This window comes from Neoarius graeffei, chromosome 4 (genome assembly GCF_027579695.1).
Source record: "Neoarius graeffei isolate fNeoGra1 chromosome 4, fNeoGra1.pri, whole genome shotgun sequence".
Lineage (NCBI taxonomy): Eukaryota > Metazoa > Chordata > Actinopteri > Siluriformes > Ariidae > Neoarius > Neoarius graeffei.
The window spans coordinates 75,605,075-75,622,344 of record NC_083572.1 but is presented as its reverse complement, the minus strand read 5'-3'; the positions used below and the strand labels follow the sequence as shown (position 1 = coordinate 75,622,344).

General features: G+C 40.4%; 1 protein-coding gene across 2 annotated transcripts in view; it reads left to right on the top strand.

Annotated features, from left to right (window-relative positions):
- The window catches only part of btbd8 (BTB domain containing 8), a 69,058-nt gene that overhangs the window by 16,227 nt on the left and 35,561 nt on the right, over positions 1-17,270 (top strand). For both annotated transcript variants that reach the window (XM_060919719.1, XM_060919720.1), the window contains exons 3-5: positions 6,048-6,227; positions 11,510-11,640; positions 12,174-12,291. In XM_060919719.1, coding sequence (XP_060775702.1) covers positions 6,048-6,227; positions 11,510-11,640; positions 12,174-12,291 — 429 coding nt within the window. The remainder of the gene's footprint in view (positions 1-6,047; positions 6,228-11,509; positions 11,641-12,173; positions 12,292-17,270) is intronic.

The window sequence follows — 17,270 nt, the reverse complement described above, 5'->3', positions numbered from 1 at the left end:
TTTTCCAACTTGTTAAGCCAAGTTGCACTGACTACAAAACCTTGTGTAACCTTGTGTGTGTGTGTGTGTGTGTGTGTGTGTGTGTGTGTGTAGCTAAATAACTAAAGCCTTTTGTGTTCATTGACATGCTTGTAATACTTTAAATTTCCTTTTAAGGCATGGCTTTCTGGAGGAATTCTTGGGGGAAAAAAACTGCAGAATTTATTTAGAATTATTTGTTGTTAAAATGGTGCAATTCCATATTTAAAAAAAAAACACATAATTAAGCTGCACATGTTTGTTTGATGGTTATGCTTTTCTTCATCTTTTTCAAAACTTAAACACTTGTTTTGGATTTATATCCTGCCACTTTAATTGCATTCTTTAGAATGAAGAAATTAGAATATGTTTATAATTAAGAATGTGTGTCTACTTATTATAGAATACTGGAATAATATGAGAAAATAAATGAGTAATGTAATATTAATTGATTGTGATGCCAAATGTTTTGCTTTGAAGGCTTCACAATGAATCTTCCTTCGTTTTAGCCTGGCAAGCCAGACTAAATGTGAATATTTGCCACTCGTAGGCAAAAATATTTTTGCCCGCTAGGCGGGTGGGTCTAGTTTACTAGGCTACCTTAGTTTGCCACCTTTAACTTGTTCAGTGTTGCCACCTAGTGGAGAGAAGAGATATTGTCTGTATTGATATCTGAATTTACCAGACAAAAACAAGTTCGGCCAATTGATTTACTACCTAGGTCAATTTACTTCAGTCCTGTCACTGGGACAGCCCTGTATACCTGAATGTGGTTGTGATGCAGATGGATGTTTAAACACTGCAGGGATAGAACATGATAAGGATGAGACAACCTTTTTGTAATAACAGCAACAATAAGTGCAACGCTACACAACTACTACAAATAGATAAAATTGAAAATACTACAAAAATATTCAGTCTGTAATCACATTTGAATTCTTGCCTTGAAACAATCTGTTGACATAGTCTTGTTATTCAGTCACTGTAGAAAACGTTGTGTTATTCATACCACAATAATAATGGCCATATAAATTCTAAATATACATATTAATCCATATAATTCATCAATATATTTGAACTTCCTATCCCCCAGGTACTAATTATCCAATATCTATGGCAAACAATTTGTATTTTATGAAAGCACATCACAAAATTAAAAAAAAAACTGATTTGACCTTGGTTGACCTTTTGACCTCTATATTACACCTTAAAGGTCAAGTTCCATGTTGGCAACCGGGTGATTCTGAAACCTTAGTCCATGCTGATAACTTCTGGCATGGGTGCCAACTTTTAACAAAAAATGCCATCAAAAGTTGTTTTTTTTTTTTTTTTTTTTTTTAGGGTCTTGGCAGGCCGACTATAACAAACATCCTGTTCATCATCATTCCTTTGCATGATGTTTCCTATAACTGGCAACAATCCACGCAGTCTTGTATGTCTTCTTATGACATTCTTGTTCTAACTTTTTTCCAATACTGCATTCTTTCAATTCAATACTTCCTGATTCTTCCTCCATAATTATTTGTTAATCAGAACTGCATAAGCTGTAAGTAATTACTCCAAACAAAGCAATACATGCACTCCTCACTGATACAATATATACACTGAAGAGGTGACTCCAATTTCATGTGTAGCAGCTGATTGCATCATGAGCCACATTTAAAACAATGAGCAGTTACTCTTGATATCAGCTCTATTTTTAAACTGCAGACTCATGATCAGCTTGTCTAAAATTATAACAATTCCCTTTCCCTATTAATGTCTCTAATGAAATGAACAGATTAAGAAAAATACATATTGTCTCTTAGTTGTTTTAGCTACTGAACTAAGCACTATTAATATAATACTAGACTAAGTATACACTTTACTGCACCATGCAAGATTTCACCTGCTTTGAGAGAGAAACCCCCATCTTGATAAATTTATTTTACTTAGAGAAAGTAAATTCTGAAATATCAAAATTCTCTCAATTTACTCTCGGAGTAGCAGCTCTTCAAAACTTTGTAACAAAATTGCGTTGATGACTGAATTGCTAAATTTATGATGCCATGAAAGAAAAAAATAAGCTCAGTAATCTGTCTTTCAAAGTTGATCCATTATTTTGGGGTGCCAAATATTGTAAATACCAAATTTGAGCTTTATGCTTCCATTCAGAGCTGATGTATTGCTTTCTGAATATGCAAATACAGGTTCAAAATTAGTTCGCGTCATGTTACGGTACCCCTACTTTGCAAATTTTTTTTCACCATGAAGGCATTTGAGCTAGATAAAAAAAAAAAAATTGACAAAGTTGGTATATCAATATGCTCTCCTCAAAAAATTTATGAAGTGGCTGAGCACTTGCCCACATGGTCAAATCATAAAGAGACTGGAGGCCTATTTTTGACGTTCTACAATCATGTTTGATTTTCAAGAGTCAATAATTCAAAAACCCTTCAAGTTATGACCACAATGTTTTACACACGTATAACTAGTTCCCCAGACATGTGTATTCTACGATATGATTATCCATTGAATCCCTTCTTTAGTACAGCTCTTTGACATTTTGTAATTTTTTGCGAGAATGGACAAATTGCCATTTTTGTGATGCTACAGAATGAAAAATTAGCTCTGTATCCCATTTTTGAAATTTACTACTGTATCTGGGGTGCCCAAATAGGGTGTATTCCAAATTTGAGCTTTATATCTGCATTTTTAGCTGAGATAATCTCATCTCATTATCTCTAGCCGCTTTATCCTGTTCTACAGGGTTGCAGGCAAGCTGGAGCCTATCTCGGCTGACTACGGGCGAAAGGCGGGGTACACCCTGGACAAGTCACCAGGTCATCGCAGGGCTGACACACAGACACAGACAACCATTCACACTCACATTCACACCTACGGTCAATTTAGAGTCACCAGTTAACCTAACCTGCATGTCTTTGGACTGTGGGGGAAACCGGAGCACCCGGAGGAAACCCACGCGGACACGGGGAGAACATGCAAACTCCGCACAGAAAGGCCCTCGCCGGCCACAGGGCTCGAACCCGGACCTTCTTGCTGTGAGGCGACAGCGCTAACCACTACACCACCGTGCCGCCGTGGGTACCCTTATTAAAAAAAAATTATATCTAAAAAAACTACTTGGAATTAAGCAGAAATATTTTGCATGTGTTCATCAGACATATGTAGGTACTTGCAAAAAAAAAAAAAATCATGAGAATCCGAGTCGGTGACCTGGGAGGCACCTGATGATTTCACACGGAATGACCCTATTGGAAAAATGTTTTGTGGACGGATGAGACCAAAATAGAACTTTTTCGCCACAGGCTTGCTCATTGGGGATAGATTAGGGATAAAACTAGCTCATGTTTTAAGTCGTTCAAATTCTGTAAAGCTGCTTTGCGACAATGTTTATTGTTAAAAGCGCTATACAAATAAACTTGATTTGATTTGAGAACTTTTTGGTTTAAATGAGAAGCGTTATTTTTGGAGAAAGGAAAACACTGCATTCCAGCATAAGAACCTTATCCCATCTGTGAAACATGGTGGTGATAGTATCATGGTTTGGGCCTGTTTTGCTGCATCTGGGCCAGGACGGCTTGCCATCATTGATGGAACCATGAATCCTGAATTATACCAGCAAATTCTAAAGGAAAATGTCAGGACATCTGTCCATGAACTGAAGTTCAGAGAAGGTGGGTCATGCAGCAAGACAACAACCCTAAGCACACAAGTCGCTCTACCAAAGAATGGTTAAAGAAGAATAAAGTTAATGTTTTGGAATGGCCAAGTCAAAGTCCTGACCTTAATCCAATCAAAATGTTGTGGAAGGACTTGAAGCGAGCAGTTCATGTGAGGAAACCCACCAACATCCCAGAGTTGAAGCTGTTCTGTACAGAGGAATGGGCTAAACTTCCTCCAAGCCGGTGTGCAGGACTGATCAACAGTTACCGGAAACATTTAGTTGCAGTTACTGCTGCACAAGGGGGTCACACCAGATACTGAAAGCAAAAGTTCACATACTTTTGCCACTCTCAGATACGTAATATTGGATCATTTTCCTCAATAAATAAATGACCAAGTAGAATATTTTTGTCTCATTTGTTTAACTGGGTTCCCTTTATCTACTTTTAGGACCTGTGTGACAATCTGATGTTTGAGGTCATATTTATGCAGAAATATAGAAAATTCTAAAGGGTTCATAAACTTTCAAGCACCACTGTGTGACAACAATCTTCCGTATTCTCCATATGTCTGGACCAGGGGTGTCAAACCTGATCCATAAAGGGCCGTGTGGCTGCAGGTTTTCATTCCAGCCATGCAGCAGCACCCTGATTTGGCTCCTTCAATCAACTGACACACCCACCCTTTAATCAAGGGTGGGTGTGGCTGCAAGTATTTGACTGTGTGAAGACAGTTCAGTTGATTGAATGAGCCAAGTCAGGTGTGCTGCTGCATGGCTGGAATGAAAACCTGCAGCCACAAGGCCCTTTATGGATCAGGTCTGACACCCCTGGTCTGGACCATGAGGTCGGGTCAAAGAAAAACATCCAGGCCTGGCTAAATTTTGCAAAAAAAAATACATCAACTCTCCCAAAAGCATGTGGGGAAAATGTGTTATGGTCTGATGAAACCGAAGTCGAACTTTTTGACCACTATTACAAAAGGTATGTTTGGTGCAAAAACAACACTGCGCATCACTAAAAGAACACCATCCCCACGGTGAAGCATGGTGGTGGCAGCATCATGTTTTGGGGTTGTTTTTCTTTAGCTGGAACAGGGGCTTTAGTCAAGGTGGAGGGAATTATGAACAGTTCTAAATACCAGTCAATTTTGGCCCAAAACCTTCAGGTGTCTGCTAGAAAGCTGAAGAGGAATTTCATCTTTCAGCAAGACAATGACCCCAAAAAAGTTTTGGAACGGCCCAGCCAGAGCCCAGACCTAAATCCAATTGAATGTCTGAGGAGTAACCTGAAGAGGGCTGTGCACAAGAGATGCCCTCGCAATCTGACAGATTTGGAGCCCTTTTGCAAGGAAGAATGGGCAAATATTGCCAAGTCTAGATGTGGCAGGCTGATGGACTCTGACCCAAAAAGACTGAATGCTGTAATTAAATCAAAAGGTGCTTCAACAAAGTATTAGTTTAAGAGTGTGCACACTTATGCAACCAGCTTATTGTATGTTTTTATTAATGTTTTTACCCTGAACAAATTTTTGTTTTTCAATTGAATTGTACAGGTTATAGGTCACATTAAAGGTGAGAAGTTTTGAAGTTATTTATCGTGGACTCGGGTTTTTCTTTTTTTTTATTTATATATATTTAAAAAAATGGTGTGAATTTTTATTTATTTGTTTTTATATTCACTGTAACACATGTAACCTCATCTGAAACATGGTGGCTGTCCATGTATGGCTCCCAGAAGGACTGAGTCACTCGTCTTTACTGATGACATCCTCGTCAAGGTCATAATGATGACTTGATTAAGCTAGTACAATGTATCGTGAAAGAGGAGAATAGCACATATACAAAAGGATATGGTGACCTCAGTTTTCAGTTCTTGTATCCTGATTTATGTATTTGGACTCTGGTTATTACGAACGGAACTACGTTGCCTGATGTGCTACCACAGCCGTGCTTCACTTTACCAGTGGAATGGTATTGAACAGTTCATGCTATCTCAGGCTTTAGATCCACGATGGCCCTGATGAAGATAAGTTTTTGAACATGATCAATGTTGGTGTCTGCTTCTAGCTTCCAGTTTTCAAACAGACTGACATTAAACGCCATATAACACTGCTGTAGTAGTGCGATAAAGAGGACTTGTTAAGACTCCCAAAATTCACATTAATTCAGTTCTGTGTTTTTAAGAGATTGCACTTAAAAAAATTTTCTTGTCATAATATTCTATACCAATATCAAATAGAACATGCCAGGAATGGTATTTTAGATTCCATAAGCCTTGGGGTTGTATTATTATTTATTATTATTATTATTATTATTATTATTATTACTACTGCTGTAGTGAAGATTTGTCCAATGATTGCAGGCTGTTGCAGGAGGAGCAGGAGACGGATGTGAGTGTGTGTCTGAGCTCAGGTTTCCGGCTCAGGGCCCATAAGGCTGTGCTGTTGGCGCGAGCTCCTCACCTCCTCCAGGGAACCGCATCAAATGCTTCCATCATCAACCTGCAGGGAACGGAACCTGCTGCACTCAAAGAGCTCATTCGGTGCGTATTATACGTCTGGACGCTGCTGTGTGTTTCTTTTTTTGGATTAGTCTGACTGATTTAGATTTATACAACGCTTTTCAGTGTTGTTGTGTGATGAAGCAGTGCACTGGTGTCCATAAAAACTGGTACAAATGAGGAAGGTGAAGTTGAATTTTTTTGTATTTCTGGTTTATGGAGCCTTTCTTCCTTTTTGTCCTGCTCTTTGTGCTCGGTATAATTGTCTGTACGGCCAACAGGTTAGTTTATTTGGCAGTTCTGTGTCTGCGTTAATTTCTGCATGGGTACTTTGGAGCAATTAATTCACAGAGCCTATTTTGTTGGGGAATTATTAAGAGTTTGAGTTTTATTTTCTAAGAGTTCATATACTTCTTGGTCATCATCACTAAATATCTGTTCAGCGTTAAAACAATTTCCACTAAAGTGTTCTTAGACTGGAAGCTGCGTTGTCATTGGGTGGCTGACAGGTGGCGCTGTATATCAGCTTTATAGGAAGCTTTTGCTTTCTTCCTGTTTCTGAGGGACATGAGACGAATTCTCTTCAGTCATAAACTGTTGGTGAGCTACACTGTCCAATTAACGCAACAAACATCCTGTCTAACAGCAGGAATAGTATCAAATTGGTGGGTTTTTTGTAAAAACATTCCTCCTCAATAACAGCTTTGTGCATTTGTTCTGGTGGTCATGCTTCAGTCCTATTATTTGGGTTAGTTGTCTGCTTTCTCGTTCCTTCTGTTTTTTTTCTTTCCCTACGGAGTTTTGCAAATTTCTTTCCGAAACCACCTGTACTGCACTGAGACGTGTGGAGAGAGGTTTTTATTTTTTTCCCCTCTCTCTCTTGCGCTCTGGAACATGATGTATCTGGAACATCATACTTGCTGCCCCAAACACAACCTGAAATAAACACACCCCAGAGATGCACTGTGTACACTCGCTTTGCAAAGTTTGTTTCGAGGTATGACATACATTATTTGTAGCCCTGAAAGATTATACTAAATGTTCCAGTGTAAGAAGACACGGTTTATTTAAAAAGAAAAGGAAAAAAAAAGTGATGCTATGATTTGACCTAATAACCGACGAGGCTGTCTGGAGAGGAGCCTCCGAACAACCTGCAGTTACACTGAGACTCGTGCTTTCTCACTCTTGAGTGAGCAGGTCAGTAGTTAGACATAAATTAGGCTGGAAAAATGCTGACACGTTCCTTTAACAGTGGAAGATGCATGGTGTCATCAAGCTCCTCGTGATCTTCTCCTCCATCACTGTAGACGGAGCGTGGGTGTTCCAGAATGAGGAGAGTGAAATCCTGTGTTGTACGAAATAGTCACAATATGATAGACATGAATGATGAAAAAGATGAGTAATCAGATTGAGGGCCACTTTCAGTGAGAGGCTCTGAGGCCACCTTCTTCTCTTTTAATAATTGGGTAATTTGAAGGTTCTTTATAGTACGTGGTCCGGTTCATTTCTGTGTATTGCATTTATGGGTTGTTTTACAATCAGGGTACATATGGCCCTTTTCCACTACCCTTTTTCAGCTCACTTCAGCCCGACACGGCTCGCGTTTCGACTATCTCAGAACAGCACGACTCAGCTCGCTTCAGCCCTGCTTAGCCCCCAAAACTCGCACCGTTTTGGAGTGGGGCTGAAGCGAGCCAAACCGAGCCGAGTGAGGCTGGGGGCGTGAGCAGACACTCCCCTGTGCACTGATTGGTGAGGAGGCATGTCCTCACATGTCCACACACGCCCCGCGAGCACGCTGGGATCTGTAAACACCGTAAACCCGGAAGAAGGAGAATTACGAATTACGCAAATTATGAAGCCTTATGCGCCTCGCCTCATCTATACGCTCTTGCCAGTATTTGTTGGCGTTGTCGGTGACGACAAGCCACAGCACCAAGACCAGCAACACTAACGACTCCATGTCCTCCATGTTTACTATCCGGGTCGTGAGACTACCGCTTAAAAGCTCACTGATGTCACTGTTTGCGCCGCCTAACGACATCACGTGACGTCCACCCACTTTCGCTAACTCCACCCAATGTGTCCACCCACTTCCAGCCAGCACGGTTCAGCGCGGTTGTAGTCGAAATGCAACTCCAACAGCCCCACTCAGCTCGACTCAGCCCAACTCAGCACGGCACGGCTCAGCCGCGTTGGTAGTGGAAAAGCGGCAAAAGTTTGTGTCACAGGGGTCCAAAATTCACATTGATTCAAACTGGTTCTTGTACCAGTTTTTAAGTGAAGGACAAGTTAAAGAACAGATTTCAGGTAATTTTTTTGACATGTGTGTATGGTAGTTTTGTGTAATCTGCCATAAGATAAAGAAGATTAAGTGTAGCTTTAAGCAGGGCTGGGAGAAACTAATGAAGTGATTCTTGGAGAGGACTTTTTTTTTTGACAATTCAGAATCCACTACTTCCATAGCGCTTTTAAATATAAGGCTGTAAGCTTTGTGTTAGTTGTCTCTAATATTTATGTCCCGATATCTTGACCACGTTTTAGGATGAAAATAATCATTTTAGATATGTTATTTTATATTGAAAAATTAGCTGTCTCGGAGAGGACTTTTTTTTTTTTTTTTTTTTTTTTTGACACAATTCCATACTAATTTGATCAAAATAGTCTGAAAACTTACTGGCATTCAACATTAAAACTTAACTACGTTTCCAATGATCTGGAACCAAATATGTGTTTTATGGTATAAAGAATGATGTAAGTGCATCCCTTTTGGAGCTACCTGTGGTCAAAAAAACACTTTTTCTAAATGACACGAGTAATTTTGCTAAATATGACATATTGCCATACATTCACTAAAAATAACGTTATCGCCAAATTTTTTTTTTTGCATTGTAAATAGAGCTATCACAGGGCTACAATAAACAACCAAGTTTATTTAGTCAAGCCTTTTGATATTGAAGATAAGTGTTAAATGTGATTTTTAGCTTGTGTACCCTGATTGTAAAACAACCCTTGTGTTAATTGGGCTTATGTAAATCATAGGTCTTTTGTGCTGTTTTCCAAGGCTTCGAATTGTTTGATTATTGGACAGATAAGGTGCTCTTGAAGTTGTTTTCTGAGACCATTTCTTTTTCAGGACAGGCAGTTTTTCCCCCGGACTCTCTTGTGCTGGTAGAGTAGATCCAGGATTCCAATAATTCTTCTTTCGACTGCTCCCGTTAGGGGTCACCACGGCGGATCTGTTCCGCATGTTTGATTTGGCATAGGTTTTACCCTTCCTCCCAAATCTATCTGGGCTTGGAACCAGCATTAAGTGTGCACTATCTTGTACAGCCCTGGTGGTTTGGTATTTTACCTACCCTGCATGTCTTCGAACTGTGGGGGGGGACTGAAGCACCCAGAGGAAACCCGCACAGACGCGGGGAGAACATGCAAACTCCACACAGAGAGGCCCTCGTCGGCTGTGAGGTTCAAACCCGGAACCTTCTTGCTGTGAGGCGGCAGTGCTAACCACTACACCACTGTGCTGCGGATTCAGGATTCCAATAACGTTGGATCCATTTTTTAAATTGTAGAACAAGGGACAGAATTGGTGAATTAGGATTTTTCTTGTTTCTTAGGCATTTGTTTGTTCTCTATTTTGCTAGGAAGCGAGTGAATGATCACTTAACAATTTATCCTTGTGGAGTTTGTAAGCTACCAGAGATCATGGTTTTGTACTCTATAGAGGGCTGCTGCGTGACGTCACCGTACCGCGTGATTTTGTTAGGGCGCCATATTGGAAGACCAAGTACATGCATACATGCATGCATGCATGCATACATACATACATACATACATACATATTCACAATACAAAACAAACTACGAGCGAGAGTGAAGTGATATTACAGCTGTTGTGAAGTGACATGATGGCTGATAATTCTGGTTATGTGAGTACATTACCAGCTGCAGAAAGGGCATGGTATGTGGAGAAACTGGCTGTGATAGATGGGTTTGACCCATATGATAAGACTTGGGGCAAGGGAGAATGGAAGCATAAGGATCTTTGAATTATTTGGACATGGGGGGGAAAAACTATATTTAAAATCCAAAGAGGGATGGAGGGAGGAAAATTAAAACGAGAGAGAAATGAAATATGTAACATAAATGTGATAAAATTTAAGGATGTTTTTATTCAGTAAACATTTAAAAAAATGTTCAACACTCTAGCCTAGTGACTTACCAGTAACAAAATGGTCTGAACATATTCTATACTGCTGTAGACTTGAAGTATTCAGATCCGCTCTGCATAAAGCAGCTAAATCCTCTCTCTGTCTCCTGGCAGAAAGCTCCTTGGTTTGCTCCCCTTGTGTCTCAATCACAGCTGGTATTCTGTAGAAAGACTTCTTTTCACCTTTCCCATCAGCTTTGTTAGAACACCCTAACACAGCACAAAAGTTTACCATTGTAGGTTTTTGATGAATCAAGTGCCTCATGGGTTCACATACCGCGCGCTGCCGTTATTTCCCCCTAATCACGAGTTTGTTGGTCTTCCAATATGGCGCAGGGTTTGTTTACTTCCGGTTTCGGGTGACATCAGTGCAAGGGGTCTATACTGTACTTCAATATTTGTCAGCCCTGTACCTGTATGCAGTAAAGGGTGGTGTGTTTTGTTTTTTTTTTTTGTTTTGTTTTTTTTATTTATTTTAAAAACAACAAATAATGGGCAGTGTCCAAAACTGCATTCTACCCTCACTCCAGCCATACGTCTCAAACTGTACACAACAAGAGCCATGGGCTCTGTGATTGAGGCCTTGAGTGACCTGATATCGCTTATTGCTAGAAAGGGCCCCCTACTGCAGTATTTTTGCATATTACTTAGTATGCATTTTGGGACACGGCCCTCAATGCTTTCTGAACATGCATTTGACACACTTGTAACTGTGAGATTAAATCTTCCTCCACATTACACCTTCTCTGGTAGAAAAATGCTAATTCAAAAATCTTACGTTAACTCATTTAGCAGACACGCTTATTCAGAGCGGCTTATAAAAGCATGAAGTCACTTAAGGGCACAGCGATGTAAATGCACTTAGTACGTCCTCAAGGATTCATTGCCTGAAATACAAGAGGCAAATGCTAGTTTTTACAAGTGCTAGAGGTCTGCTACAATTTCAGACTTAACCGAAGCATGCTCAACTTGCACTACAAGCTTGCGTAGACCTTGAAGAGGAAAATCTCAAAGCAGCTTTAATTTGCAAGTTTATATACATCATGATTTTATATGTGCAGCTTTCTCCTCCAACTGTGTGACGATTTGTTGAAATGTCCGTGCACTTATAGGAGAGTCTACACAGATGATAAGTGCCTGGGGAAAGGGACTGCTGTTTCTGCTGGACTGCATGGCCACTCGTTGCTAACAAACGGCACTGTGGTGGAGGAGGATGGAGAGTTTCACACCAGCGCAGATCCAGGTGAGGGAACGCAATAATATGATAACTAATTACAAATGGCCTTTGCTAAAGTTTGTAGCTCTGTGATGTACTTATGCTGAATATTATAGATAATATGGATGGTGTCAGAAACCGCATAAGTAAGTCTGTTTTGAGGTTACTGAACGTGCTGTGAGGGGAGTTGTTAAACTGGTAGCTTAAAGAGTTCCTTACTCCACTGCAAACCTAAAAAGGCAAACATGTCTAGACTGAAGTGTATTTCGGGTAAAGGGTAACTTTGTGTAAATGGGGAATGCCATGGCCTAATGAAGCAGCTTTTGGACCAAAAGGTTGCTGGTTTGATTCCCAGGACCAGTGTTTATGGCTGAAGTGCCCTTGAGCAAGGCATGCAACCCCCTGCTCTGGGTATGTTGTGCGTCACTCTGGATAAGGGCGTCTGCTAAATGCTGTAAATGGGGTGGGGTTTTTTTGCGCTGATGAAGCAAATTGATTTCCTAGCAGATATCAGCCACATCTTATCTGTTGTTCTCTCTCTCTCTCTCTCTCTCTGTCAGACTCTGTACGTTTAGAGCCAGCCTCTGGGCTTGGTGCTGATCTTTTGGCCCTGTATGAACGAGGTGAATCCTGTGATCTCAGCATCCAGGTGGGAGACAGAGTCTTCTCAGCTCACAGGTAACATGACACCAGGGCATTCAGCAACCTCAAAAAGTCAAAGTCCCTCCCACGCCATGTGGCGCATAGGGCGGCGCCGATATCCGTTTCCGTAGCCCTCGGCCTCTCGCCTATTACATAGGTAGGGTTACAGTCAGGGGTGCAGATCCGATGTTAGGATTGGGGGGGGGGACACAAAAGGTTTTTTTTTTTTTTTTCCCCCCGTATGCAACTCGTACCATGCAACCATAAATCACAACTTCGTAGAGGCTCGCCACATCATTCAAAAAGTATTGCACAGGGAATCATTTGTCTGAAAATACATTTGTTTGTACAATTTTGAATAATTTAGGGGATTTTTATTGGGGGGGGGACAATTCATGTTTTTCAGAAATTGGGGGGGGGTGTCATGTCCCCCCCCCCCGGGATCTGCACCCATGGTTACATTAGGGGGGGCTAGTCCTCTGGTAACCGCGAGAGTTTGACTCCCCACTCGCATCTGTATTGCAGCGTGCTTTGCCAGACGGCAGGAGGTCTTTTATTTATTTATTTTTTTAATTTGATGGTCTTTGGTATAACCCGGTCGAGAGGCAGACACGCTAACCACTAGGCCAACTCGGTCATTTAGCAACCTGAAGCATAGTGAACACCAGGAGGATGCACTAGAACTGCCAAAAAATGAACTGTGGTGCACAGGACATGTTCTATACTCAGAAGTCGGAGACAGTCTGATCTATCAGAAGCCTCTGGAATTTGAATATTTTATAAATGGCTGGCGCACAGAGTGAGGACACTGCTATGCTTGATTAGTCTCCCTTTTATCTTGCTCCTGTCTCCAGTGCTTATGTTCCAAATAAGACGTGTTTACACTGTAATTGAATCTGAACTAGCCATTCTGTCTGCCAGAACCAGTGCAATGGCAAAGCAAAGTGATTGCAGACATACTGTTTTTGTTTTAACAGGGCTTTCCATCATTATGACCAGGTCGTTACTATGGCAACTGGGTTTGACCAAAAGCCTCGCTTCTTCCTCTCCTCTCTTCTCTCAACTCGGTTTAATTCAATTCAGTTGCAAAACACAGACAAGGTTAATCACAAACAGATTGGCGTTCTGGAGCATATTTGGCATTAAAGGCTGTAGTGTTTTTCTTAAAATGAGGGTGTCTTTCTTGTAAACTAAATTTGACATTTTTTCATAGTGGAGGAAAGATTGCACTGCTGTCTCAACATCGCCTCTCTTCCAGTGAGCGTACGCAGGGAGTCTCTGCTCTCTGGACAGCCGGGCTCTCCTGTCAGCCCTTTTCCACGGCGAGACTGTGATTGCTTGGGCTGTACTTGGTCAGTTTCTGTTTTGCAGTACATCTCGGATGGTGACGATGACTGATTTGGGTTTGAGAGTAGCTTTTCCAGTGTTGCACATGCACTCTTCTTCTGCTCTGTTTTTTTAGTAATTTACAGTAGTTGACTCTGATTTGGACTTAACAGTGCTGGACTGAGGCTGTAATATGTTGGTGGTTAGTGAGTCTCAGGACCAGCTGACTGGTTTTAGGACGGAGCTTTTGGGTTTGCAGTGTTTTTCCATTACTTGTCTTAAGGTGCTTGCAAATTATTATTTTTTTTTAAATATATGTCTGTAATCATTGACAATCTGCCTAATCCTGCCCTTCGGTTGGTGTTTTTCTTTAAGCTAGGACATTTTCTGCAGAATTTTGCATGCAGGGAGTCTGTGGGATGCTTGTCCTGTTTAGTGTTCTGTATATAGAGTGTACTCCAAAACTCACATCCATGTAGTGCAATAGGCATAATTACACTATCAAAGGTTTTGCACTAAATTTGATTAGGCAGGCCCACTGGCGCCATCTGCGGGGGGCACGGACCTTTTTGACCCCCCCAAAGATAAAGTTGGGGGGGCAAAAACACCCCAATAATGAAAAAAGTAGTAAACAGTACAGATGAACTCATGTTAACTGACGATTGAAACCACCTAAACAAATAATAGCCTAGCTTTGAATGCAAAATAAGTAATCTATAGAAACGTCACCTAAAATGTTATGATCGGACATGACCCGCCCCCTTTTCCGCTTGCAATATTCCAATGGTTGGCAGTGAGTGATTGACAGGTTGCACTATGCAAAATTTACACGTCCTTTATTGCTTTGCGCAGACTTAAGACCTACCTGCGGAGCACCATGACTGCTCCGAGACTGAATTACTTGGCTGTTCTTTACACACACAAGGAACATACAGACCACATTGATTTGAAAAAAATTACCAATGAGTTCAGCGCTTGTGACAGAAGGAGTGATGTTTTTGCGAAGTTTTAGGGCTGATGGGCTATTAGGGTGAATATGATTTTCTCATGTTCATGAATATGATTTTCTCACTGCCTACTTGTTAATTTCTGTGGCCATGAAAGAGATGTGTTGTTAAAGTTTGTAAGTAAGACTAAAATTAACTTTGTCATATCCATTCACTCTTAACAGAAACTACATTCATGTACAGTTGTCTGCCGAATTCATCTCAAAGAAAATTGCATGAAACTAAATTTGTTTATTGAATAAATTGTGTTTCATACAATGTTTAAAGTCGTGAGATTTTTTTAATGCATCATAAGTTATCATTAAAATGGGCGCTTCCCACTTGCAATGGTGAATAGTAATGAATGAAAATGACTTACAACTGAGTCTTTGATATTCAACTACATACACTGCCGATGTCATGACGTCATGGTGCAAGAACATAATTCTGACCCCCCAATGTTGACATGAAGTTGGCGCCTATGGGCAGGCCTTTCAATTCCATGAAACCTGCGACGGATAACATCGTAGGCACCCAAATTAAAAAGGTGCCCAAATTAAGGTCAAGCACCCAAAATATGCTACAAAAAGTGTAAAAAAAAAAAAAAATTTTTTTTTAATTGTTGATTAAATAAACTTGGCTGCATAAAACCCAATGTCTTGACTTTCTTCTTTAAAAATACCCAAATTAGTGAGAATTATGTATTTCTCGTAATTGACGCGGAATCCACACCATTCCCATGTTCTGGGTTCGTCGAACTAGCCGTAAACCTTGCACAGAGCACGGATTCTCCAATGGCGATCGGCACGCCATGATTCCGTGGAGGAGCGAGACTCGCGTACCAATGACCAGAGCGGGATGTCCACATTAGGTAAAGCTTCTTTCTTCTTTTATATTGTTTTATGGTGGTTGGCAAACAGCTTTTAGGTGCATTACTGCCACCTTCTGGATTGGAGTGTGAACAGAACGTTTCACACCCTATTCTGCTAAATTCTCCTAATAATTCCTGTATCATTTAAAAACCTAAAAATAGCCCTATATCCCACATTATCTGACCTCAACTGCAATATCTCTCTGATACCTAGTGTCCTATGATTTTAAATCGGGTAAAAGACTGAATGAATAATAGAGACAGGGCACAACTGTGTGTATTTAAGATGCAGCTTGAATCAGTTGTGTAAGTGTGGGTGGAATCAGTGACTTGGAGCTTGGTCCTCTTGTTGATGATGATCTTAAACACTGGCCTTTCATTTAAACGAAGATCTTTTACCGGACTACATACTGTGAACTGCACTGCCAATTCTTGTGATGCGACTGAAAAACCTTTTGTTTCACAGGTCTACTACAGGTTTGTCTCTTTGATGGCAACAGTGCAGAACTTGCTTTTTCATTCACAGGCTCCTTTCCTCCAGGCTCTCCTCAGGCCCCAACACATCTTTTAAATACTAACTGTATTCTAATTATTTTTGTCATGTACAAAAAGTTAAAAAAAAAAATTCATAGATTTCTTTATTTATTCATAACTTTGTAGCTAAAAAAGCAGCAGCAGGTTTAAACACAGAGCGCTGGGAAAACAGCACTTTGCACGTGCAGAAAAAGCCCAAATTACCCTGTATCATGACAGAAAAAGCCCAAATTACCCTGTATCACGACAGAAAAAGCCCAAATTACCCTGTATCACGACAGAAAAAGCCCAAATTACCCTGTATCATGACAGAAAAAGCCCAAATTACCCTGTATCACAACAGAAAAAGCCCAAATTCAGAAATAGTGTGTAGCCCAAATTATGTAATTGAAAGGTCAAGTTTATTTGTATAGCGGTTTTAACTATAAACATTGTCGCAAAGCAGCCTTACAGAATTTGAATGACTTAAGACATGAGGTAATTTTATCCCTAATCTATCCCCAATGAGCAAGCCTGTGGCAAGGAAAAACTCCCTCAGACGACATGAGGAGAGAACCTCGAGAGGAACCAGATTCAAAAGGGAACCCATCCTCATTTGGGCAAAAACATGACTATAGCATTAACAGTTTTAACATGAAGTCAGTTTCATTGATGTTATAAACTCTTCATTGATGGAAACTTGAGTGCAAAACTGTTCATGACAACTGCAGTCCTAATGTTAGCAAGTCAACTGTAGTCCTCAGCCATAAAAGCATTACTGTAAGAGCAGTGGCAGCTGGTAGTCTTTCAAACGGGAGGCTGGTCGGTTACGATATTTCCAGATTTTAAAAGAAAAAACACATCAATTTTGCCCATACTCTTGCCTCTGATCTGGCTGATTGTTGGCAGCGTCACAAACTGTGAAATAACAGGTTCTTTTGGCCCATTAGCCTACTGTCCAATATACATGATGGTGGTGTTGGGGGGGGGGGGTATATTTTAACATTTTATATTTTAAAATTGTGGCATGTTTAAAAATTGATCATTATTGAAAGCAGCTCTTTGTCAGGAACCTCAGCAGTAGAGCTGGGTGCCACACATTTCATTCAATGACACTTTCCCTATATTTTACTTATTTTGACTGAGAAATGTTTTATTGACAATTTTGATAACCCTTCACTTTTAATCCAGGTCTGTAGTGTGAAATGTTCTCGGCTGTGTTTTTGTTTAAAAATGTTTTCCAAATTGTAGCTGTGTTTAATTCATATCCAGAAAAATATATGTTCCAATATAATATACTCAGCATAAACATTTTAAAT